The sequence below is a fragment of the Mobula hypostoma genome, chromosome 4 (assembly GCF_963921235.1).
Source record: "Mobula hypostoma chromosome 4, sMobHyp1.1, whole genome shotgun sequence".
NCBI lineage: Eukaryota > Metazoa > Chordata > Chondrichthyes > Myliobatiformes > Myliobatidae > Mobula > Mobula hypostoma.
The window spans coordinates 154689747-154716278 of record NC_086100.1 but is presented as its reverse complement, the minus strand read 5'-3'; the positions used below and the strand labels follow the sequence as shown (position 1 = coordinate 154716278).

The 26532-nt window shown below is 41.0% G+C and overlaps 1 protein-coding gene across 6 annotated transcripts in view; it reads right to left on the bottom strand.

Moving 5' to 3' along the window:
* The window catches only part of psd3l (pleckstrin and Sec7 domain containing 3, like), a 423076-nt gene that overhangs the window by 182839 nt on the left and 213705 nt on the right, over window positions 1–26532 (bottom strand). For all 6 annotated transcript variants that reach the window (XM_063046770.1, XM_063046769.1, XM_063046771.1 and 3 more), the window contains one exon: window positions 4606–4803. In XM_063046770.1, the coding sequence (XP_062902840.1) occupies window positions 4606–4803 (198 nt within the window). The remainder of the gene's footprint in view (window positions 1–4605; window positions 4804–26532) is intronic.

Sequence of the window (26532 nt, the reverse complement as noted above, 5' to 3'; positions counted from 1 at the left end):
GCAGTGATATGCAAATGTAAGGTCAAAGACCAGCCTGAAAGATTTTATATCAATCAAATGCGTTCAGTAATCGATGAGAGTGCAGAAAATGAGGCAATCAGATAGACAAAGGGAAACACTTTGGGATGTTGGTTGGTTGATAAGTATCGAATAGGCCATCACAAGAAAACTGCTGGTCTTCCTGTACATCCAGAAGAGGACAGATTGTATTTCACCCTGAAGGTGGCTTCTCGGGCAAAGTAATATCCTTTCACTGCTCAGCTGAGTCAGTCAGTCTGGATTATGTGCTCAAGGGTCTGGAGTGCATCCTACACGGATATGAATTCTGTCAGTCTGCAAAAACTTAATTAAAAAGTTTCTATATTAATCCTGCACACAGTGAAATTATTGAGCACAGTCTAGGTGATATAGACATTTATTTCAAGACCTTTCTATATATAGACATTCAGTCCTGACGAAGGGTCTCGGCCCGAAACATCGACCGTGCTTCTTCCTATAGATGCTGCCTGGCCTGCTGTGCTCCACCAGCATTTTGTGTGCTAGACATTTATTTAGAATGTTGTGGCAAAACCAAAGAAATTACAAAGTGATCCATATTATACAGATTAATATTCAACAATGATTCAACACCCCTCACCTTAACTGGTAATACGCTCCAAACTACGTTCTATGCTGTTGCATCATCATTGTGTGCATTGCACAATTGGATTTGTTTAGACCTACAGCTCATTTCAGACCACCACACAGAAATCATAGCATGGTAACAGGTTACCACATTCACGCTTACCATCTGGCACCCATCCACATTAATCCCATCTTCCAGCACTTGGCCCATAGCCTTCAATGTCTAGAGGATTTAAATGCTTGCCTAGCTACCTCCACAATCTCACTGGCAGTACATTCCAGGTACTCACCACTCTCTGGGTGAAGAAGGTCCTCCTCAGATTTCCTCCAAATCTCTTAGCCCTTATCCTAAACCTACAGTGGCATGCAAAAGTTTGGGCACCCCAGTCAAAATTTCTGATACTGTGAATAGCTAAGCAAGTAAAAGATGAACTGATTTCCAAAAGGCATAAAGTTAAAGATGACACATTTTTTTAATATTTTAAGCAAGAGAACTTTATTTCCATTGTAGCCCCCGCGCCCCCCCCCCCGGCAAGCCTCAGGGTTGCTCAACTCGCTGTTGTCTAGGAAAACAGCCCTTTGCCACCCAAACTGGGTAATTAAGTTTGTGTGGATGCTGTGTGATGCACCCCAGCCCGTCAAATAACAGACAATACACCATATACGATTAAATGAATTACAGTTTATAGATATTACTGGAACTATAGAATTAATAGAGATAAAATATAAAAGGAAAATAAAAGGCACCACACTTATCAAAGTTCAATCTCTTCGTGCACAAACGGTTGGAGCTCTAGTAACGATCCTCTTTTCACCATTCGATCCCCTCTGACCACCTCAACCTGCAGCCTGGGACCAACCACAGTGGTCAACCAGACACTCCACACGAATCTGTCTCCATCTCCACTTTCCTCGCCAAAGACCTTGGACCTCGGACTCCTGCTCGGGGTCGGACCCCGTTAGCCAGCTCACAGCACCTTGTCCATTCTCTCTTTGTCCATCGCGCCTTCTCCCCAAAAACCGGAGCATCACAATAACTTACAGACACACTAGAAAGAATAATATCTATCCCAATTGGTTCATTCGCTCTCTTATCATTAACATAATCCAAACAAACTGCTAGTGGGAGAACCTTCTCAGCAGTTAACATAACAAAGAATCCATTTTAATTAGCCTACACAGTAATATAAAAGAACAAACCTCTACACCATCTTTTACAGTTTCAAAATAACAAAAAAGGGAAAAGGCCCGAAGTAAAAGTTTGGGCACCCTGCATGGCTGTACTTAGTAACACCCCCTTTGGCAAGTATCACAGCTTGTAAACGCCTTTTGTAGCCAGCTAAGAGTCTTTCAATTCTTCTTTGGGGGATTTTTGCCCATTCTTCCTTGCAAAAGGCTTCTAGTTCTGTGAGATTCTTGGGCCGTCTTGCATGCACTGTTCTTTTGAGGTCTACCCACATATTCTCGATGATGTTTGAGTCAGGGGACTGTGAGGGCCATGGCAAAACCTTCAGCTTGTGCCTCTTGAGGTAGTCCATTGTCGATTTTGAGGTGTGTTTAGGTTCATTATCCTGTTATAGAAGCCATCCTCTTTTTATCTTCGGCTTTTTTACAGATGTGATGTTTGCTTCCAGAATTTGCTGGTATTTAATTGAATTCATTCTTCCCTCTACCAGTAAATGTTCCCCGCGCCACTGGCTGCAACACAAGCCCAAAGCATGATCGATCCACCCCCATGCTTAACAGTTGGAGAGGGGTTCTTTTCATGAAATTCTGCACCCTTTTTTCTCCAAACATACCTCTGCTCAGTGCAGCCAAAAGGTTCTATTTTAATTTCATTAGTCCACAGGACTTGTTTCCAAAATGCATCAGGCTTGTTCAGATGTTCCTTTGAAGCTTTTAAATAGAATTTTTTGGCCACAATGAGCAAAGGTATGTTTGGAGAAAAAAGGGTGCAGAATTTCATGAAAAGAACCCCTCTCCAACTGTTAAGCACGGGGGTGGATCGATCATGCTTTGGGCTTGTGTTGCAGCCAGTGGCATGGGGAACAATTACTGGTTGAGGGAAGAAAGAATTCAATTAAATACCAGCAAATTCTGGAAGCAAACATCACACCATCTGTAAAAAAGCCAAAGATGAAAAGAGGATGGCTTCTACAACAAGATATTGATCCTAAACACACCTCAAAACCCACAATGGACTACCTCAAGAGGCGCAAGCTGAAGGTTTTGCTATGGCCCTCACAGTCCCCCGACCTAAACATCATCGAGAATCTGTGGATAGACCTCAAAACAGCAGTGCATGCAAGACAACCCAACAATCTCACAGAACTAGAAGTCTTTTGCAAGGAAGAATGGGCAAAAATCCCCCAAACAAGAATTGAAAGAGTCTTAGCTGGCTTCAGAAAGCAGTTACAAGTTCTAGTACTTGCCAAACGGGGTGTGACTAAGTACTGCCATGCAGGGTGCCCAAATTTTTGCTTAGGGCCCTTTTCCTTTTTTTGTTATTTTGAAACTGTAAAAGATGGAAATAAAAAAAGTTTTCTTGCTTAAGATACTAAAGAAATGTGTCATCCTTAACTTCATGCCTTTTGGAAATCAGTTCATCTTTTACTCGCTTAGCTATTCACAGTAACAGAAATTTTGTCCAGACTTTTGTATGCCACTGTATGGTCTCTAGTTTTATTCATCTCTGATATAGGGAAAAGTTTGCTGCATTCTACCTTATCTATATCCCTCAATTATTAAATACCTCATTCATGCCCCCTCTTAACCTCCTCTCATCCAGGGAAAACAGATCTAACCCCTTGTAGTCCCTCCTCATGACAAAAGTGATCCATCCCAGCAACACCCTGGTGAAACTTCTCTGCACGTTATCTCGCACTGTCATATCTTTCCCATATTATGATGATCAGAACTGCTGAGGCACTCCAACTGAAGTCTGAGCAATATTTATAAAGTTGGAGCATAGCCACCCTGCTCTTGTATTCAGTATCTAAATGAAGGCCAGTATACCACTTGCCATTTTAGCCACATTATCTTCCTGCGCCACCACCTTCCAGGATTTTTAGACTTGTATGCCAAGGTCCCTCCATTCTGCAGTATTCTACAGGACCCTACCATTCATTGTGTATGCCCATGACTCATCAGAACTCACAAATGAACTACTTCATATTAATCTGAATTAAATTAATTCTGCGGTTTCTCAGCCCACGTCACTGACACACTGATACTATCCTATAGCCCAAGATAATACTCTATATTGTCAAGAATTGCACTAATCTTCATGTCAGGAGTCGGGGGCAGACTGATCAGTACAGTGCAGCAGACTGTCGACAGACAGCAGAAGATGTCCCACCCAGTTGTTCCTTAAACATCAGTTACTTAAGATAAGATTGTGGCCAAACCAGTTAAAAGATCTACCCTTGTGAGCTTGGTTTTCAGAATCGTGCTCATCACTTTTGAAAAAAATGAAAGATATCAGCAGCACAGGGGGAAGGGTAGAGAAGGGCAGCCCAACCCCTTGAAACATAACATCAGGGAGTGGGTCATTCAGCCCTTCAAGAACGTTCTATCACAGTGGAGTCTTAACCATATCTATCCATCTTAATCCCACAATTCTTAATAACCAAGCCAAATAAAACTCCCTGCCATAAAACGTGCAACTCTATTATAGGTCAGCTACTGATTGTAAAGTCCTAGACTTTCACTACCCTTTGACAGAGGGATCACTCCCAAATAGTCTGACTCTGATCTTATAATATACCTAGTTGATTGCACCTTGAACACCATAGGAAAAATGCAGCTTTTAAATAATTTTGAAAACACAATTTGAACACCCTTTAATATGCTACAATTGAGGAACGAGAGTCTAGTCAGTGTAACAAGTTGGCCATGCAATAATGTGCAATGAATCGGTTAAACTCAGGTCAGCCAAAACCTCCTGCAAACATTAAACAATAAAGAAGAACACAGACTTACTTTTTACCCAAGTGTCGCGCCACGTCAGATCGCTTAAATCCTTCCAAATTGTACAACCTCTTGGCCAGCCTCCTGGCTGCCTCCAGATCACTCTTATTCCCATTGGTCACCATGTCAGTACCACTGTGGAGTGATGACTGCTCCGTACTGCTCATTTCAAGGTCCCCATCTGGGCGCATTTCTTTCACACCACATTCACTGTGATAAAAGAGATGGGTGGGGTGGGGTGGTGGAGGGGTAAGGTGAAGGGAGACAGAGGGAAAAATACATGAACTTCCAATATCACCAACATCTTAATACCACAAAAGTGGGCAAATACCCAACATTACAAGAAGGATCAACTTACTGAATGGAGACAGAAAAAGTAGAAAACACGGAAAAAAATTAAAAACATCAGTATTCTGGTGAAAGGGGAGAGAAAGAGAGGGGGTGGGAAAGAGGGAGGGAGGGGTGGAAAGGGAAGTAGTGGGGATGGAAAGGGGAAAAAAAGTGTAGTTGAGAGAGGGTGGGTGAAAGAGGGGAAGAGAATAAAGTTTACATAGGTCCTTTATAACAATCCACACTAAAATGCACATTTGAATTGCTGATGCAGCTTTTCAGAAGAGCGAGCTATACTTTCATCATCACTGACACACAAAACAGCCTTGAAAATTTTGGCCCTAATCTAATGACAGTTTCACGTCTGTATCCCCCAACATAGCAACCTTTAAATCTAATTAAATTGCAATTTGTACGCCATTAGTTTAGATAGTCCAGTTGTCCATTCTCCTGTCCATGAAAACTAGCACTTGACCCAATTTGATGTGATTAAAATGACCCTTGATGTTTATTGTCTATAATTTTAGACATTAACCCATGGAACTGAGCTGGTTTCAAATGAAGAGCAGATGAAAACAGCCTCATTGCAAGGCTGTGAAACGCTGAGTGCCAGATAGTTGGATGATAGTTGGTTTATTTAAATGTTGAATGCAGATCTCAAACTCAACATTAAGAGATAAGCACAGGCCAATGATTAAGGTTCTCCTGCACCACCCCATTCCGTGCTTTAGGTTATTGGATAAATTCAAATCAAAAACCATAGAATAGTAATCGATGCGTTGGGGTAAAAAAAAAGACTCAGAATCTCATCAGGTAGAAACCAGACATTCCAAAGATTAAAAATGCAAACACGAGGAAATCTGCAGATGCTGGAATTTCAAGTAACACACATAAAAGTTGCTGGTGAACGTTCTTATATAGCTGTCTCCAGAGATAGAGACAGAAAGATCCAGAAAGGGGAGGGAGGTGTCGGAAATGGACCAGGTAAACTTGAGGGCAAGGTGAAAGTTGGAGGCAAAGATAATGAAGTCAACGAGCTCATCATGCGTGCAGGAAGCAGCACCAATGCAGTCGTCGATATAGCGAAGGAAAATTCTTTTATAGGTCTCGGCCCGAAACGTCAACTGTACCTCTTCCAATAGATGCTGCCTGGCCTGCTGTGTTCACTAGGAACTTTGATGTGTGTTGCTTGATTCCAAGGATTAATTTAGATGAGTTTCCATTGAATTTGGCATTTCAATAGTAAGTGTGTAAGAGTGTGTGTGTGTGTGTGTGTGTGTGTGTGTGTGTGTGCGCGCGCGCGTGCACACACACACTTATTTTGATGCAGGGGCAGGGGCTGAATATTCTTTAACACCGTCTTTCAGGGGTTGGAGTCAGAGTCATACAGAAATACAGCTTAGAAACAGACCCTTTAGCACAACTCATCAACACTGACAAAGATTCCCATCTAAGCTCATCTCATTTGGCCCATACTCCTCAATCACTTGCTCTGGCAACTTCTTTCCTGTACTAATGACACTGTGTATGAAGAAATGCTCCTCAGGTTCCTTCCTTTTTCATCAAACACCTATGCCCTTTAGTTTCTGGCTCCCTTTTCCTGGGAAACAGACTGTATGCATTTACCCTATCCACATAGGCCTCTCAAGATTGTATTCACCTCTATAAGGTCACCCCTCAGTCTACTGTACTTCATGTAAATCCTAGTCTGCCCAGCCTCCCTATAACTCAAGATCGTTGAGTCTTGGCAACATTCTCGTAAAAATTCTTTGAACTCTTTCTAGCTAAAGGACATTTTCATATAACAGTATAACCAAAAGAAAAGGTCCTGTGGGTCCAAGGCAAAGTTGCTTTGCTTGAGGGTTACACCAGATTCACCAATATGCAGCTCCAAGAGCATCACACATGGAGGTGGTGGGCTTGTACGTGCAATCATGCGCACAGGCCTCCACCCCCAACCCCCACCCCGAAATCTTTCACTATGGTGAGGAGTTCAAATTGGGACAAGACACGGACTAATAGTGATGCAGACTACAAAAAGGATAATGGCAAGAGTGGAGATGCAGGAGAGTAAGTCAACTGGAATGGAAGGGTGAGGAGTGGAAAAAAAATCACAATGGAACTGGGCAATGGTAAGTGAGGAGTATATCAGACAGGAATGGAGAAATATCACAGTGTTGTTTTGTTTTCTTGCTGGTGTTGTTCTGTTAAGACACTGTAGGCATGCTATGTTAGCACCAGAATATGTGGTTACACCTGTTGGCTACCCCCAGCACATCCTTGCACTGTGTTGGTTCTTAATACAAATGACATATTTCACTGTATGCCTTGATGAGGATGTGACAAATAAATGAATCTGAAATCTGGCTTGTGGGTGGGTGGGTCTGGGGGTTGGGAGAGGGGAAACTGGGGGGGTGGGGTGGTGGGAGACAAGAAAATTACTCCAGACATGAAGAAAAAGCAGAAAATTTAAGAAAGAATCCTCACAGAATCTTCATTATTGGCCTCCATGGCAGTAATCCAGGTAGTCTTTAGTAATTCACAGCAGATCTTAAACTACCAGATTTAGGTAAAACTCCACAGCTAGCACCATGTAAAAGGGGCATTGTACAAAACAATTTCTAAGTCAGAATCTGGAAATCACACTATGCTAATGAGAGTAGGTAACTTTGGACCATGGGTCCCCAGACTTTCTAGCACTGGGAAGACATCCTCACGTGTTCAGCCTAGTTGTATACTACTGCTAGAGAAGAGCTGACCTGGTTAATCATTGTTCTAATCATGTTCCATCAAACATCTACAAGGAAAGTTAAAGGTAAACTAGATAGAAATTGGTCTGAATTCGTCAAGTAATTATTGTGCAGAAATAAATAATTAACGCATTGAGTCGATATCTTTCTCCACACACTGCTCCACTGTCAGTACCCTGGATCAATTTTCCTGAAGCAAATTTTGACCAGAGAAGAGACCTAAAGAATTGAGCAATTGCTCTAGAAAAAACTAAAGAAAAAAAGAGAGCCAAGGAAATGACAATGTACATCAATCTTATCTGCAACAATCTATGTAAATCCCCACTCACTCATAACACTTCATCTCAGCAACATCCTTCTTCCCAACAGTCTACAACCTCACGCTTCCCACTTCTGTAGTTGTCCTGTTGAAAGATGGCCACACACAGGCAGAAGAGTCTAAACCTTGTACGTTGCAGGAAAATTCTAGAATCTTACACACACACAATTGAGAAACTCTTGCTTCTCCCATGATTGGACCATAGTTACTTCATTGTTAAAGCTGGTGATATCACAGAAGGTCATTCTTACTGCTGTACAAATAATGCAACTCTTCATTCTTTGTTGCTAAGCAAATTGTTCCTTGATTCTATTTTCTCTTTATCACAAAGACCACTTGCTCCCATCAGAACCATAAACTCTCCCACCTCCCTCCTTGCCCAAGTCCAACTCGTGACATCACCACAAAATTAACAATTCCACTTCTACCATCTATTTTAAGGCATCCATTAGTCTTGCAAGACCATGGTTCTACGCCTAGAAAGTCTACACTCTCCAGGGTGCAGGCCTGGGCAAGGTTGTATGGAAGACCAGCCCATGCTGCAAGTCTCCCCTCTCCATGACAGCAATGTCGTCCACGGGAAGGGCATTAGGACTCATACAGCTTGGCACCAGTGTCGTCACAGACCAATATGTGATTAAGTCCTTGATCGAGGACCCAACACGTTGCCTCGGCTGGGGCTCAAACTCACGACCTTCAGGTCGCTAGTCCAATGCCTTAACCACTTGGCCACGTGCCCATCTATATGTTTCAGCTAAATCAAACTCTGTTGTATGTATCCTAACCAACACATCCATCACACCTGCTCTTGCTGACCTACCCTAACTCCTTAATTTAAACTTTTCATTCTTTTCTTCAAAGCCCTTCAGGGTCTCATACATTCCTACCGCTGGGACTTCCACAGGCCTGGGGGGGGTCCCCATTCCATTGGTGGCCCATTCCGTGTCCACTTGTTATACCAATATTGGTGCCGACTGCTTTGGACTTAGACCCTACCCACTCAAATTCCTTCCTTCAGACCCTCAGGCTTTCTACCCTGACCAAGTTCAACACGGCCAGATTCTGTTCAGCACCTTTAGTCACACAAATAAACAGGAGGGACTTTATGATTGCAGCATTGAAACTCAAACTCTTGAAGAAGATGGATGATTGCTGTCACTAACTGTAGCAACTGAATTTAATGAGTCCATACTGTACATTACCACTTCCTTCCCCAAAGGTTTTGTAGGGAGAAATGTAAATAAGGAATTGTTTCTTTGATTTCAATGAGTTACTTTAAGCTCAATCTGAAGCAAGCAACTATTCAAGAAACCAACATACAACCTACTTCCGAGACAATTTAAGAACAGACTAGTGGCATGAGTATTTCCTTTACACAAAGGGTGTTAAATACACTTGTAGATGGATGTTAATGAATAAACTACAGGATTCTGTAGCGATGGTAGAGGAAGTGTGAAGAACATTCATACAAATGCACTAAAAAGATGGGCAAAATGGGCTTCTTTAGTACCATATGACGACAATACTTCTCAGGTGAATTAAGCAACAGAGGAAAGCATGAAAAAATAGACAGTAGTTTGAGATAAATACTAATAGTTTTCTTCTAAATTACAGCCAATTTATGCACAGCATGACCAGATACAAGTTCAGATAGAACTGTTTTTAGTGATGTTCCTAGAGACACGAACATAGATAATTTCTCTGCACACCTCGGATATAGTGCCAATGAATCCTTTACTGTATATTGAACTTGGAGAGAAAAAGAGTCACAGCTTAATGTAATTTGAAACAGCACAGAATGCTGTCAGTAGTACAGTGGAGTGTCAGCCAACACTGGGAGAAGGATTTGAACCTGTAACTATTTAGCCCAGAAAATACAAAACCCATCTCCCACTGAATCACAGGTGTGTAAGTGTGTGTGATGTTATAAGCAAATATAATGTCTGTACAGCATTATTGCTGCATATTAATTCAAAGTCTGTCCTTCATAGATTTATAAAACCAGATAAAGTATATAAATTGCAAATTGTTTAAATTCATGATACTATCCTTTCTTTAATTTGATGCTGTATAATATATTAAGGCAACGTCGAAGGGGAAGGGAACGTCGACTCAGACCATGAGAGGCCTGCGTCGGGCATTTTCAAGCCTTACAAGGCACAGATTGGAAGTCTGTGTGGGGCGCTACTCCTCTCACAGACTAGAGCAATGTGTGATTAAGTGCCTTGCTCAAGGACACAAACACGTTGCCACAGTTGAGGCTCGAACTAGTGACCTTCAAATCACTAGACGAACGCCAAAAATATTAAGGCCCAAAAATATAATTTAAATTATTAGTTCAAAAAAGTGTGGTACAACTAACAACAGAGCACAAAGCAGATTTTCTAAAATCTTCTACAATGGTTTATAACTACTCCTATCCACAAAACTAGACATACACCTGGAAAGAAAAAAAATCAAAGCAGGCATAAAACTTGTGAATAAAATTGCATAGCAGGGAAAATTCTATACTAAAATTAAATGGAACTAGTTTCCGCAAACACATCCAATCCTGCAGATGACAGAAAGCTTTTACATTTGTGGTTATGCAAGTTTGAGGAGAAACCCAAATCCTAACATCACAAAAAAAACAGTGCAAATTTGAAAGCTCATTTTGCTACCAAAAGTAGAGACTATCTCATATTTCATTACTGAACTTGACTGTTAGAATAAGACAGAAATAGATTGTTCAGTAAATGTCCTGACTTTGCATTGCACATGAGCATAAAGCACTTAGAAATACCAGTTATTGGTACTACATTTTGAGCAGAAGGATATTGATTAAGTATCAAGAAGTGTAACTGCAACTAGGAACACCATTCTGTTCTGCAGCAGGGATGAAATGAAGTTAGGACAAAGGGACAGCCAATATCAGCTTGGTAAGTGGAATGTTGGCTTCACTGCAAAGGGTTTGGAGTTTAATAAGCAGGCAATCTTGCTACAATTATACAAAGCATTGGTGAGACCACACCCAGATGACCGTACATGGTTTTTGTATCCTTATTAAGGTTAGAGTTCTAAATACAAACAAAAACAATGCAAAACACACTTTAATTATAGCAATATTAGCTCACCTGGCAGAGGATTCCGTACTAGCAGTATAATAACTAAAGTAATCACATTTCTATTATTTCACAAGAGATGGTGTCAGACTTCATTCACTTTAATACTGGGGCACTTCAGAGGATAGTCAAGAGTTAATGAGAGTCATGCAGAACTCATTTGCATGTTATACAGACCATACCAGGTTGGGAGGTTTCCTTTCCCGTGTTTTACAGTTTCCTGGCTATTTTTATGTTATAAACCTATCATTTACATTTTTCTTTAAACTAAATGCAGCTGAAGTAGTAACAGTGGGATTTGATTCCATTTCTCCAGTTAATCCAGTGAAGTAACCATGAAGCATTAAACATCCTCAGCTGCAGTGAAAACTTCATGTGTGCATCAGACTAGGCAGAGTCAAGCCATCCAGACAAATATCCCAGCCCTAACCTGCAAACACGGCTGCCCATTTCAATAAATTAACATGTTGCATTTCCCATACAGGTTGCTCTTTTCCCTGTTCTGCGTGAAACTGCTCATTATGAGAAGCATCACTTCCCCTGTTAAACTTCGTTTGAGACAGAGGGGAAGGTAGCTTGGGCTGATTCAAACCAAGGCTTTAAAAATGAAGTAATTGTTCCCCAATTTAAATAGACTGGTGATTCAATAAGGATAAAAAAAAACTTGTGGTTGAACTATTTGGAGTGCCTATTCATCAACCTTTCTCCCTCCTCTTTAAGATGTTGCAAAAACCTCGACACTGTTAAATCATACAAAGCTCCATCTTAAATTCTGTGGAATTACTTTTAAAAACAGCCTGGGAAATTTTTACAACGTTGCTAATGGTATCCAGTTCTTTGAAAATTACTGTATGTTGATTAAGAATAATGCACCTGCAACATATCGGGTCTTCTGCACAGGATTGGAAGAGCAGCGGAAAGGACATAGGAGGACAAAGAATGGAGCATGGGGTAGGGAGGACTTAAAAGTGAATAGGGGAGTTCATTCAGACAAGGTAGAGCTGGCCATCCATGCGGAAGGCCAAGTTATTTGAGGAATGAAACAGCTGTAACAATGCAGAGACAGACCAGAGGAACAAACACGTAATGCCTGGCTGGCGAGCTGCATTTCCCAACTTTACACAGAATTCTTGGCAGAATTTCCCATGATAAATCTCTGGACCCGATTAGGAACAGTACTTCTCCATTTCACCAAACAACAGAAGATCTTTGGTCCATTTTGAAAGCAAAATAAAAAGTTGGATTTCTCCTTTCTTTTGACTGCATGCTCAGACTTTACTGTTATTTCTGGCCAACAACGAACTAGCTTCACGCCCTGCACTCATTGATTTCACTGAAAACAAGGCAATAGAGATTCACCCTCCACACAGGAAAAGCACATGCAACTAAATGTCTTGCAGTTAGTTGGGTAAAGGCAGTCAAACACTCGGCTCTACTCTTTCCTCTCCTTGCCCCTGTTTATTGGTATTATCTGCTGGACACAAAAACTGCATTCACCATGTATGCGAAATGATGAAAGCAAGAGAGACACACAGGAGGAAATCTACAGCACTGTGCTACACCCTTCTGGTGCAACAGAGTGGGAGTCAGAAAGAAGGAAAATATAGGTGTGATTGTGTTCTATATTAATATTGCAGGAGCTGCAGAAGACAGAAATTACTATAAGAATAATGAGTACACTCAAAACATCATCTACAATTGTGAAATGTGTTCGAAAGGGCAAGGGTCCCATATCCAGATATAAATCGCCTCTTTAAAGAGTTACTTCAGACAGAGGTTTATGCACAGAGCCTTGGTTCCTCTGACGCTTGCTGTTTACAGTCTCCTCCCTTCCTCCCCCTCATCCGCAATCCAGTGTTGGGAACCGGATCGTAAATCAGACACAACAAACAAACAGAGCAGCTCCATGTGACAGGGCCTGATGCTGCTCACATCGCTTGTGCTTTGAAGGGCCTGCCAGCTCCCCTAAATTTGAAAAAAATTCAACTTTATATTTCTGGGGAGTGTTCTATTTCCCTTGGCAAAAGACTCTTGTTATTTTGTTCTCCAGCAGGAATCTTACTGCAGTTAATCCAGATGTAGTATGCTCAACCCCTCCCTGCACTGTGCTCAAACTGCCCTTCACGATTTGTCTCAGTCATGTTCCAGTAGACAGTGTCTCTATTGACCTCATGAATCCATTGAGCCAACCCTTAAAATTGCTTTCAAAGCATTCTAACACTCAATCAAACAGCACAATGGCAGGTTTCTTTGGCCCACCAAGACCACACTAATCATCAAGCACTCACTTAGACTAAAGCCACTTACTTAATGGTTGCTACACTCTCATAGGCCTTCCCCAGATTCTACAGCTCAGCTACACACACCAGGGCAATTTACAGCTGCTAACCAGACACCAATCCACACATCTTATTATCCTTAGCCTTCGACAATCAGGCTCCTGAACCACCTCAACTCTGAACTGATTCCACAAACTTTGAACTCACTTTCAAGGACACTATAACTCATGTTCCCTGTATTAATTAATCAATCAATTAATTTTGTATTGCAAAGTTTGTCTTCTGCAGATTGGTTGTTTGTAAGTACTTGGATGTAGTTTTTCATTGATTCTATTGTATTTCTTGATTCTACCGCAATTGCCTGTGAGAAATTAATAATAACTTATAGAGCACTTTTCATATAGCTGATGTTGTTCAAAGTGCTTTACAATGCGGTAACGTACAACCATGAGAATGAAGTAAAAGTACAAATAAAACAAACATGAAAATAGAAAGATATTAGTTAAAAACAAGGTTGAATAAATAGATTTGGAGTTGGCATGTAAAAGTGTCAACTGACTGCATCCCTGATAGTTTTCGGTTCTATGGTTTTAGTTTTTAAAAAACTAGCAGATATAAAAATATGAATTAGTTTTTCAGCATCATGTGACAGAAATAATGTTGAAATGCGGCCCTGGTCACTTTATTTATGAATAAATAAAGTGCAATTCGTAATTCAAATCTGAATCAAGATAACATCCAGGTTTGTTACTTCTGATTTTACAAGAGGAGCCAAGTTTCTATGTTTATGAAGAAGATTATTTCTTTTCACTTTGGGACCATCTAGAAGTATTTCACTTTTATCTCCATTTAGCTTCAGGAAATTTATTGCTCATCCATTAGTTTTTTGCAGCAATGCCAGAAGTCAGAGAAGATGGTGTGTTATCATCATCAGGCTCAACCAAGATATACAATTCTGTGTCATCTGCATAACTGGAAATCATCTCCAATGAGGGGAGCATGTATAAGGAGACAGCTTCCCCAATCAACACCAAAAGGTACATTGTATCTCTTAGAAAACTGGTATCCAAGACAGCAAAAAAAAAGCTTATCTCTAAGATATATGAATGAAACCAATTAAGGGCACTACCAGAGGGGCCAACCCAATTCTCAAGGTGATCTTGGAGAATGCTGTGGTCAATTGAGTTGAGGGCACCACTTAGATCTAGAAGAATTATGACGGAGACTGTTGGCATCAGTGCTGAGCCTAAGGTTGCTGTCAACTTTGGTCCTCTCCGTGCTGTGGTTTGCTCCAAAACGTGACTGAAACCTTTCTAGAAAATTGGCCTTATTCGGAAAGGTGTTGAATTGCTTGAAAATTACTTTCTCAAGAATCTTGCCCAGGAAGAAAAGATTTGATATAGACCTTTAGTTAACCATATAACCATATAACAATTACAGCACAGAAACAGGCCATCTCAGCCCTTCTAGTCCATGCTGAAATCTTACTCTCACCTAGTCCCACCAACCTGCACTCAGCCCATATCCCTCCATTCCTTTCCTGTCCATAAATCTGGCCAATTTAACGTTAAACGATAACATCGATCCTTCCTCAACCGCGTCTACTAGAAGCTCGTTCCACTCAGCTACCACTCTCTGAGTAAAGAAGTTCCCCCTTATGTTACCCCTAAACTTTTGCCCTTTAACTCTCAACTCATATCCTCTTATTTGAATCTCCCCCATTCTCAATGGAAAAAACTCTATCTATCCCCCCCATAATTTTAAATACCTCTATCAAGTCCCCTCTCAACCATCTATGTTTCAAAGAATAAAGACCCAACTTGTTCAACCTTCCTCTGTAACTTAGGTAATGAAACCCAGGTAATATTCTAGTAAATCTTCTCTGTACTCTCTCTATTTTGTTGACATCTTTCCTATAATTTGGTGACCAAAACAGTACACAATACTCCAAATTTGGCCTCACCAATGCCTTGTACAATTTCAACATTACATCCCAACTCCAGTACTCAATGCTCTGATTTAGAAAGGCCAGCTTACCAAAAGCTTTCTTCACCACCCTATCCACATGAGATTCCACCTTCAGTGAACTATGCACCATTATTCCTAGATCCCTCTGTTCTACTGCATTCTTCAATGCCCTACCATTTACCATGTATGTCCTATTTTGATTAGTCCTACCAAAATGTAGCACCTCACATTTATCAGCATTAAACTTCATCTGCCATCTTTCAGCCCACTCTTCTACCTGGCCTAAATCTCCCTGCAAGCTTTGAAAACCTACTTCATTATCCACAACTCCACCTATCTTAGTATCATCTGCATAATTACTCATCCAATTTACCACCCCATCATCCAGATCATTAATGTATATGACAAATAACACTGGACCCAGTACAGATCCCTGAGGCACACCACTAGTCACCAGCCTCCAATCTGACAAACAGTTGTCCACCACCACTCTCTGGCATCTCCCATCCAGCCATTGCTGAATCCATTTTACTATTTCAATATTAATACCTAACGATTGAACCTTCCTAACTAACCTTCCATGTGGGACCTTGTCAAAGGCCTTACTGAAGTCGATATAGACAACATCCACCACTTTACCCCTGTCAATTTTCGTAGTAACTGCTTCAAAAAATTCAATAAGACTGTCAAACATGACCTTCCATGCACAAATCCATGTTGACAGTTCCTAATCAGACCCTACCTATCCAGATAGTTATATGTAACATCTCTAAGAATACTTTCCATCAATTTACCCACAACTGACATCAAACTCACAGGCCGATAATTGCTAGGTTTACTCTTAGAACCCTTTTTAAACAATGGAACAACATGAGCAATACGCCAATCCTCCGGCACCATCTCCGTTTCTAATGACATTTGAAATATTTCTGTCAGAGCCCCTGCTATTTCCACACTAACATCCCTCAAGGTCCTAGGGAATATCCTGTCAGGACCCGGAGACTTATGCACTTTTATATTCCTTAAAAGCGCCAATACTTCCTCTTCTTTAATCATCATAGTTTTCATAACTTCTCTACCTGTTTCCCTTATCTTACACACTTCAATATCCTTCTTCTTACTGAATACCGAAGAAAAGAAATTGTTCAGAATCTTCCCCATCTCTTTTGGCTCCATACATAGCTCCACTCTGATTCTCTAAGGGACCAATTTTATCCCTCACTATCCTTCTGCTATTAATATAACTGTAGAAACCCTTGGGATTTATTTTCACTTTACTTGCCAAAGCAACCTCATATCTTCTTTTAGCTTTTCTAATTTCTTTCTTAAGATTCTTTTTACATTCTTTATATTCCTCGAGCACCTCATTTACTCCATGCTGCCTATATTTATCGTAGATATCTCTTTTTCCAAACCAAGTTTCCAATATCCCTTGAAAACCATGACTCTCTCAAACTTTTAACCTTTCCATTCAACCTAAAAGGAACATAAAGATCATGTACTCTCAAAATTTCACCTTTAAATAACCTCCATTTCTCTATTACATTCTTCCCATAAAACAAATTGTCCGAATCCACTCCTTCTAAATCCTTTCACATCTCCTCAAAGTTAGCCTTTCTCCAATCAAAAATCTCAACCCTGGGTCCAGACCTATCCTTCTCCATAATTATATTGAAACTAATGGCATTGTGATCACTGGACCCGAAGTGCTCCCCAACACAAACCTCCGTCACCTGACCTATCTCATTCCCTAACAGGAGATCTAACACTGCCCCTTCTCTAGTTGGTACCTCTATGTATTGCTGCAAAAACCTATCCTGCAGACATTTTACAAACTCCAAACCATTCAGCCCTTTTACAGTATGGGCTTCCCAGTCTACGTGTGGAAAATTAAAATCTCCCACAATCACAACCTTGCGCTTACTACAAATGTCTGCTATCTCCTTATAAATTTGCTCCTCCAATTCTCGCTCCCTATTTGGTGGTCTATAATGCACCCCTATAAGTGTTACCACACCTTTCCCATTCCTCAATTCCACCCAAATAGCTTCCCTAGATGAGCCCTCTAATCTATCCTGCCACAGCACCGCTGTAATATTTTCTCTGACAGGCAATGCAACACCTCGCCCTCTTGTCCCTCCCATTCTATCACACCTGAAGCAATTAAATCCAGGAATATTTAGTTGCCAATCACACCCTTCCTGTAACCATGTTTCACTAATAGCTACCACATCATACTTCCAGGTATCAATCCATGCTTTAAGCTCATCCACCTTTCTTATAATGCTCCTAGCATTAAAATAAATGCATTTAAGAAATTTTCCACCTCTTACTCTCTGTTTACCACTAATGGTGCAAACAACATTACTATTCTACTTAACTAGTTTACTTAACTAGTACTTAAGTGTGGCTTTTTAAGTGAGTATTTGACTACTCCAATTTTGAAGGCATCGGAAATCACTAATTTTTATAGATGCACCGTAGAAAGCATTCTTCTAGGGTGCATCACAACCTGGTATGGAAGTTGTCCTGTCCAAGACCAGAAGAAGCTGCAGAAGATCGTGAACACGGCGCAGCACATCACACAAACCAATCTTCCGTCCTTGGACTCACTTTACACCGCATGCTGTCGGAGCAGTGCTGCCAGGATAATCAAGGACACGACCCACCCAGCCAACACACTTTTCGTCCCTCTTCCCTCCGGAAGAAGGCTCAGGAGCTTGAAGACTCATATGGCCAGATTTGGAAACAGCTTCTTTCCAACTGTGATAAGACTGCTGAATGGATCCTGACCCAGACCTGGGCCGTACCCTCCAAATATCCGGACCTGCCTCTCGTTTTTTTTTGCACGACCTTACTTTCCATTTTTCTATTTTCTAGTTATGATTTATAATTTAAACTTTTAATATTTACTATTGACTTATATCCAGGGAGCGTGAAGTGCAGAATCAAATATTGCTGTGATGATTGTACGTTCTAGTATCAATTGTTTGGCGACAATAAAGTATAAAAACTACATTTTCAAAGTTCAAAAGGTCAAAGTAAATTTATTATCAAAGTACATATATGTCACCATATACAACATGAGATTCACTTTCTTACAGGCATACTCAGTAAATCCATAACAGAATAACAACCATAAAGGAATCAATGAATGACCTCACTAACTTGGGCATTCAACATGTGTGCAAAAGACATAAAATGTGCAAATTTTAAAAAAGGAAATAATAATAATAAATACATAAACAATAAATATCGAGAACATGAGATGAAGAGACCCTGAAAGTGAGTCCATAGATTGTGGGAACATTTTGATGATGGGGCAACTGAAGTTATCCCCTTTGATTCAAGAGCCTGATGGTTGAGGGGTAACCATTCTTGAACTTGGTGGTGAGGGTCCTGAGGCTCCAGTTCTTTCTTCCTGATGGCAGCAGCAGGAAGAGAACATGTCCTGGGTGGTGGGGATCCCTGATGATGGAAAATACTTCCCTGTAACAACCTCAATGAAGGGGAGGGCTTTACCCTTGATGGACTGGGTCATAGCCAATACTTTTTGTAGGATTTTCTGTTTAAGGGCATTGGTGTTTCTGTACCAGGCTGTGACGCAGCCAGTCAATATACTCTCCACCACACATCTATAGAAGTTTGTCAAAGTTTTATATGTCATGCCGAATCTTCACAAACTCCTAGGAAGTAGAGGACCTGCCATGCTTTCTTCATAATTGTACCTACGTGCTGGGTTCAGGACAGATCCTCTGAAATAATACACTTAGGAATTTGAAGTTGCTGACCCTTTCCAGCTCTCATCCTCCAATGAGGACTGACTCACGGATTTCTTGAACTCAATAATCTGCTCCTTTGTCTTGCTGACATTGAGCAAGAGGTTGTTGTTATGGCACCTTTCAGCATACTTTCTATCTCCCTCAATGATTCATCTCCATCTTTGAATCTACCTATAGCATTGGTGTCATCAGCGAATTTGAAAATGCATTGGAGCTGTGCTTAGCCACAGTCATACAGTAGGTGTAAAGCGAATGGAGCAGGGGACTAAGCACACAGCCTAGGATGTGTTAATAATTTCCCTAATGGAATTGAAAACATAATTAAAAGAGTCCTTTAAAAGTATGGTAGGGACGGGGTCGAGACAGCAAGTAGATAGTTTAGTCTTTGTTACAGTCTTACAGATTTCTGAATCAGAAATACTTGTAAACTTTGACATGGTTGCCGTCTTTTTACGAGGTTGGTTATAAAGATTTTCAGTATCTGTATCTATACTCCCCCAAATGACAGTAATTTTATCGCCAAAAATATTGTAAATTCTTCATATTTTGTGCCAGGTGCTTGACTGAGGACATTATAGGTTGGGGCAGGTTTCAACACTCGGTTTATAGTTGAGAACAACATTCTTGAATTGCTGCTACTCTCTATAATAATCTTGGAAATATGGGCTCTTCTTGCAGAGTGTATAGCAGCATTGAAGGTGGCTAGTTTTTCCTTGAAACTATTACAGTGGACTTCCAGCCCAGTTTTCTTTCAATTTCTCTCAGCTTGGCAACATTTTACTAAGTGATTTCTTTTTAACTTTAAGTGGGGCTGTTAGAGTGAATTTTTGGGTAGATGATTCATTTACACTTAAATGACTCTGGCCACCAGACTTGTATTTGACAAAGTACTGTGGATTGAGTTCACAACAATGCATTCCCTAAAAGTTGTGAATATCGGGATACTAGCCAGATGCTGTGGATGGAAGTGTGAAGTTTACAGGTAGTTTCGAAGACAGTATTATCCATATTTTATAAATATTAATTGTCCTCTATGTTAGCATGTAAAATACCAAATAAATGTATTGTGGATTTGACTTACCAACCGAGACATTTGGCGTCCGAAGGAAAGGATGAAGTCAGAAGGTGTGACGTTTTGAACGTAGCTTCAAAAGGAAGCATTGTCTTTGTATTGTCTATAACTTTTTAAATAGCAATTGCCCTTTGTGTTTAGCATATAAATATCGAGCCCACATTGGGCTTGCAGACCTTTCTACTGAAAGCGTCTCCATCCGTAAGATGCCTGCTGTACCTTGTTGTGTCAAATAAAGAGGCTGCTTTGTATCTATCAGTGACTCTGTCTCTCCAATGATTTCATCCACGCTACAACAGGGCTACTGCGTTTAATATAACTGTCAAGTTGTTCCGATCATAAATGAGAGAAAATCTCCAGATGCTGGAAATCCAAGCAACACACACAAAATGCTGGAGGAACTCAGCAGGCCAGGCAGCATCAAAAAATCTCAAAAATGACTCTCAAATTAGTATGTGGTGACTTATCTGAACTTTGATCATAAATTTACTTTGAACTTTGATCTTTGGGATCTGGGAGGAGACTGGAGCACCTAGTGAAAACCCATGGGGTCATAGGGAGAACAGCATCAGGCGTTAGGATTGAACCTCGGCTGGTGAAGGTGTGAAGCAACAACACTACTCAGCCTCGCCACTGTGCTGCATAATCCTCTGCCAGCGTACGAATCACAAATGGGCAGTGGTCCAATTACGAGACATACAGTCCATAGCAATGGAGCAATACTCAAGGACATGAGTGCTCAAACCTACCATGGTAGTTCAAGAATTTTAGTTAATTTTCAGTAAACTTAGATCTCACGTCGATGAAAGCTACCAGGGAGCTGTGACTCGGTGTTAAAATCATAGATTAATACAGCATGGAAACAGCCCCTTCCACTCAGCTCATACATGCTGACCAAAGCTAGTCTCACTTTTTTGTGTTCGGCCTGTATCCCACTAAACCTTTCCTATCCAGGTACTCGGCCAAATGTCACTATTATACGTGCCTCAGCAACTTCCTTTGGCAGCTTATTCCATATACACACTAACCTCAGCATAAAGAAGATGCCCCTCAAACTTCTTTCCCCGTCACCTTAAACTTATGTCCTCTAGTTTATTAATACTTGAGGTGAAACCTCGCCAACGTATTGTGCAATTGCAGCATAGCATCCCAACTCCTGACTGATGAAGCACAGTGGGCCAAAAGTCTTTTTTACCATCCTGTCTACCTGGGATGTGGGTTTCAGGACACTCCTTGTGTCCTCTGTTGTATAACATTTCCCAGTTGTAACCATCTACAATCATCCTTGTTTATCCAGAATTCAGAATCCCTGTAACTTACCAATAACTGTTGTCAGGTTCGCCAGCCTCTAGTTCCTTGGCTTGTCTTTGCTGGCCTTCTTAAATAACAATAAACATTAACCAGCCTTCCATCTTACACCCTCTTTGGTAATTCATATATGTTAAAATACCTCAGTGAATGCATCATCTTTCTAAGATAAATTAAAAAATTAAGACTGGCATTAACAATATCAGCACAATCAAGCCTGCCCACTGGCATTCACCTTTTTACTACTACACGATCCCGTTCAACAATCTTTGTCACCCAGTGACTAGTTATTCTATAATGTATCCAATGGAAATGGGTGGTTCATTATTTATGCACCACATCCACATTTTGAAAGTTGTATACTTAAAGAAAACTGCACAGCAGACAAAATATATTGTCAACACAGGCTCAATGCCAAAACAAAATCCAGATTTTACAAATGCATAGCGTTCTTCATTCCTTAATAGTTGACATTTAAGCCCTCGTTATCTTAAGGGAGGGAAGACTGTATTCTTAATTGCTAAAGAATGTATGTAATTCCGTTCCAGAGCGGTTGATTCCCCACAGTCTCTGAAGTTCACTTAGCTGTTTCAAACCAATTGTGAGCAATGGTTCAAGACCACAAAATCCACCATCTACACATGGCAACTGAATACACTTCGGGAATATTATACGCTAATCTGGTCACCCCATTACAGGAACAAGGCAGAGGCTTTGGAGAGAGGTTTACCAAGATGCTGCCTGAATTAGAAGGCAACCGCTATAAGGGGTAGGTTGACAAACTTGGAATGATTACTCTGGAGTGAGGAGAAACCTGATAGAAGTTTATAAAGCTTTGAGAGGTATAGGTAGAGTAGAAAGGGATCATCTTTCTTTATCCCCCAGGGTAGAAAGGTTCAATACCACAGGTAATACCTTTAAAATGAGAGGGGGAAGTTTAAAGAGGATGTGCAGGCAAGTCTCTTCTTAAAAGCACAGAGAGTGGCAGGTGCCTGTAACAGGCTGCCGGGGGATGTGGTGTTTAAGAGGCTTTTCGCTGGGTACACAAATATACACAGAATGGTGGGATATGGATTATGTGCAGGCAAGTAGAATTAGTTTAGTTTGGCATCATGTTCAGCATAGATGCTGTGGGCAAAAAGCTCTGTCCCTGTACAGTGTTATGTTTTAAATGCTGGCAAGGTTGACAACGACCACATCACAAGTAACAAAAATATAGCTACTTCCCCGGTGATTCACACAAGGAAAGTGTGTATCTGAATAGTGTTTTTTAAAAGTCCCGGGTCATTCTTTTGTATTCGTACTTTAGAAGTGCTTCATTACATCAAAGCTGTAACCAATAAACACAATTTACACAGAGCAAACTCCTACAAATAGCAAACAAAAAATGACCAAAGAGTTGTTTCAGGGAAAAATATTGACCAGGAGATCAGTGAGAATTCCCCAACCTTTCTTCAAAACAGAATCTATTATGCTCAACTCCATATAAGAATTCATACTAAAGAGACATATAAAAAAAAGTCTCTCTTACCAGTTCTTTTGCACATGGAATATTGCAAGTATTAGTTAAAACAAAAATGCAAATTGCGATCAGATCTGCTGGAGATTTAGCATTTTAAAACTTCTTTCTTTTTTAAGTTTCATCCAACTCTGATGATGAGTTATCACCCTGAATCAATAACTATTTCTCTCTTCACACATACTGCTCAGTGTTTGCAGTTACTATTTGATAACTACTTTATAAAGATAGTTTTGCAGACTCAGAAACCTTATACAACAGGTACAAAGAGTGAAAATTGGACAAGAATCTGTCACGCACACCCACAAAACACAGCTGTTCATATTAATTAAAAATATTAACAACAATGCGTGTTTTTTTTAACCAACATTAACAGTTGTCAAGTACATAAAATGATAGAAGGCACCATCAACAGTACTAACACTTACTCACTAACCATGTGTTCAATGATGCCTAGTTTGGGTTCTGCTAGGATCACCTGGCTGCAGAGCTTATTTTAAACTATGTCCAAACATGCACCTAGGATCTTTAGTTTAGACGTTAAGTGAGGGTAAATGCACTTGATATCAAAGAAGCACTTAATTGACTGTGGCACCAAAGAGACTGAAGGGAAAAACACTCAAATGGTTAGATTGATGCCTTACACAAAGGTGTGGTTATTGGAAGATCAAGGCAGGCGAAGGAGCACTTACAGGACTGCTATGAACCGAACTGAACACCATTCAGGGACTCATTGAATCTGAAAGAATATACCAAGGTTGTCACTAACTTCATCAAGATCTATGTGGATGAGTGTGTGCCTTTGAGAACATCAAGTTCAATTGTCATCCAACCATCAACATGACTACAGCCAAATGAAACAACAATTCTTCCAGGGCCAAGCTGCAAAACACGTTACCCACAGTCACACACAGCTCATATAGTTACAATAGCAGAAAAGCATACAGTTGGAAAACATATATAGTCCACATCCCTGAGTTTCATGGCCTATAGACTGATGATGCATGGGATACTGACATGAAACCACGTTTCTGCAAGAACAAGCACGTAGCAGTTCATCACGCGCGAGGGCAGCTGCAGATAAACACAAGCCAGCTTGTCTTCTACTGTGCAAATACCTACAGTACTTGATGTTCCTAATATCCAGCAGTGTCATGCGATCATAACAAAGAGTAAAGGATAAACAATTACACCTTTGTTTGGACCCAGAGAAGCTGCTGCAACCACACACCCAAACCAAAAACCATGGATGAACGAGGAGATTTCCAGTCTGCTGAGAATTTTAAGATATTGTGGTATTTGACACAGGTGACCAGAACCATACAAGAAGTCCAGGTACAACCAATGGACGGCTATTTTAAGAGTGAAAAAAACAATTCCAGTTAAAGTTAGAGACAGAGTCGGATGCATGCCTGCTCAGGCTATGTTTGCAGACCTTTACTTTCTACAAAGTGAAACCTAACATTAAGATTGGCTGTGATGTTTCTCTCCCAGAGAAGCTCAACACAGTTTATGCATTTTTTAAAAGGGAGTATAGAACTATATCTGTGCAGATCCCTGCAGCACCTGGTGACCCGGTGATCTCTATCTCAGAGGCTGACATCAGAACAACTTAAGAGGATGAACCCTTGCAAGACGTCAGGCACCAATGTTGTACCTGGTAGGGCACTGAAAACCTGTGCCAACCAACTGGCAGGACATCTTCAATCTCTCAGTGCTGTAGTCAGAGGTTCCCACCTGCTTCAAAAGGGCAACAATCATACCAGTTCCCAAGGAGAGCATGCTGAGGAACTATCACCAGATGTTCTCACAGCTACTGTGATGAAGTGTTTTGAGAGGTTGGTCATGGCCAGAATCTTCTCCTGCTTAAGCAAGGACCTGGACTCACTGCGATTTGCCTATCACCACAAAAGGGCTACAGTGGTTGCAACTTCACTGGCTCTCCACTTGGACCACCTGGACAATAGTAATACCCACGTCAGGCTCCTGCTTATTGATTACAGCTCAGCATTCAAAGTCATCATACTCTCACGTACTAATCAACAAACTCTAAAACCTGGGCCTTTGTTCCTCCCTCTGCAGCTGGATCCTTGATTTCCTCTTTGCGAGACCACAGTCAGCGCGGATTGGAAATAACATCTCCTCACTGATAATCAACACTGGCACACCTCAAGGACGTGTGATTAGCCCACTACTCTATCCTCTCTACACCCATGACTGTGTGGCTAGGCACAGCTCATACACCATCTATACATTTGCCAATGACACAACTATTGTTGGCAGAATTTCAGGTGCTGACAAGCAGGTGTACAGGAGTGAGATAGATCAGCTGGTTGAGTGGTGTTAAAGCAACAACCCTACACTCAACTTCAGTAAGGAACAGGTTGTGGACTTCAAGAAGGGCAAGTTGAGAGAACCCATACCAGTCCTCATTGAGGGATCAGCAGTGGAAAGAGAGAGCAGGTTCAAGATCCTGGCTGTCAATATCTCTGAATATCTATCCGTACCCAACATATTGGTACAATCACAAAGAAGGCCCGACAGCAGTTATATGAAATTAAGGGCTTGAGGAGCTATGGTATGTCACTAACAACTGTCAATTGTTTCCACAGATGTACAGTGGACAGCATACAACTGGTTGCATCATCACCTGATATGGAGGGGCCACTGTACAGTTGCAGAAAGCAAACTTAGTTAGTCCCATCATGCCACTAGCCTCCCCAGCATTGAGGATATCTTCAAAATATGATAGCCAAAAAGGTGACATCCATCATTAATGAGCCTGCCCCCCTCCCCAATCACCCAAACATGCCTGGGCCATGTTCAAGGTTTCATCAGAGGATCCGAATGAATAAGTCACGCTTGTCACAGACTTCATAAAGACAGTTGTAGATGAGCTTCCCTCACAATATCATTCAAAATCACCAGAAGCCCTGGACGAACCAAGAGATCTGACATCCAGTTACGAGCTCCAAAAAATCTATCTCATGTGAAAAGTGGTAATTCTGCACAATCTTGAACCACTTAAGGATGCTCCTCTGCTGTGACAAGGCTTGAATGCTTTTACCTCCTAGAAAGTGAAACTAAGCAACATACATTATGTGACAACAAGGTTTCACTCCCAGATGAGCTCAATGCCTTTTCTGCTCGCTTTGACCATCAAAATGTGGAGGCAACTTCACAGGCTCCCACAGCCCCCGACAACCCTGTGATTTCAGTCTCTGAAGCTGACATGAAAGCATTCTTCAGGAGGTTAAAACGACAGAAAGCATCTGGCCCAGACAGGGTACATGGCTGAATACTGAAGACCTGTGTTATTCAACTGGCTAGTGTGTTCACTGATATCTTAAATCTCTCATTTCAGCAGTCTGAATGAATTATTCAACTGCTTCAAGTGGACTTCAATTATACCAGTGCCCAAGAGGAACGTGGTAACCTGCTTTAATACTATCGTCCAGTACCACTTACATCCAAGATGATGAAGTGCTTTGAGATGCTGGTGATGAAACAT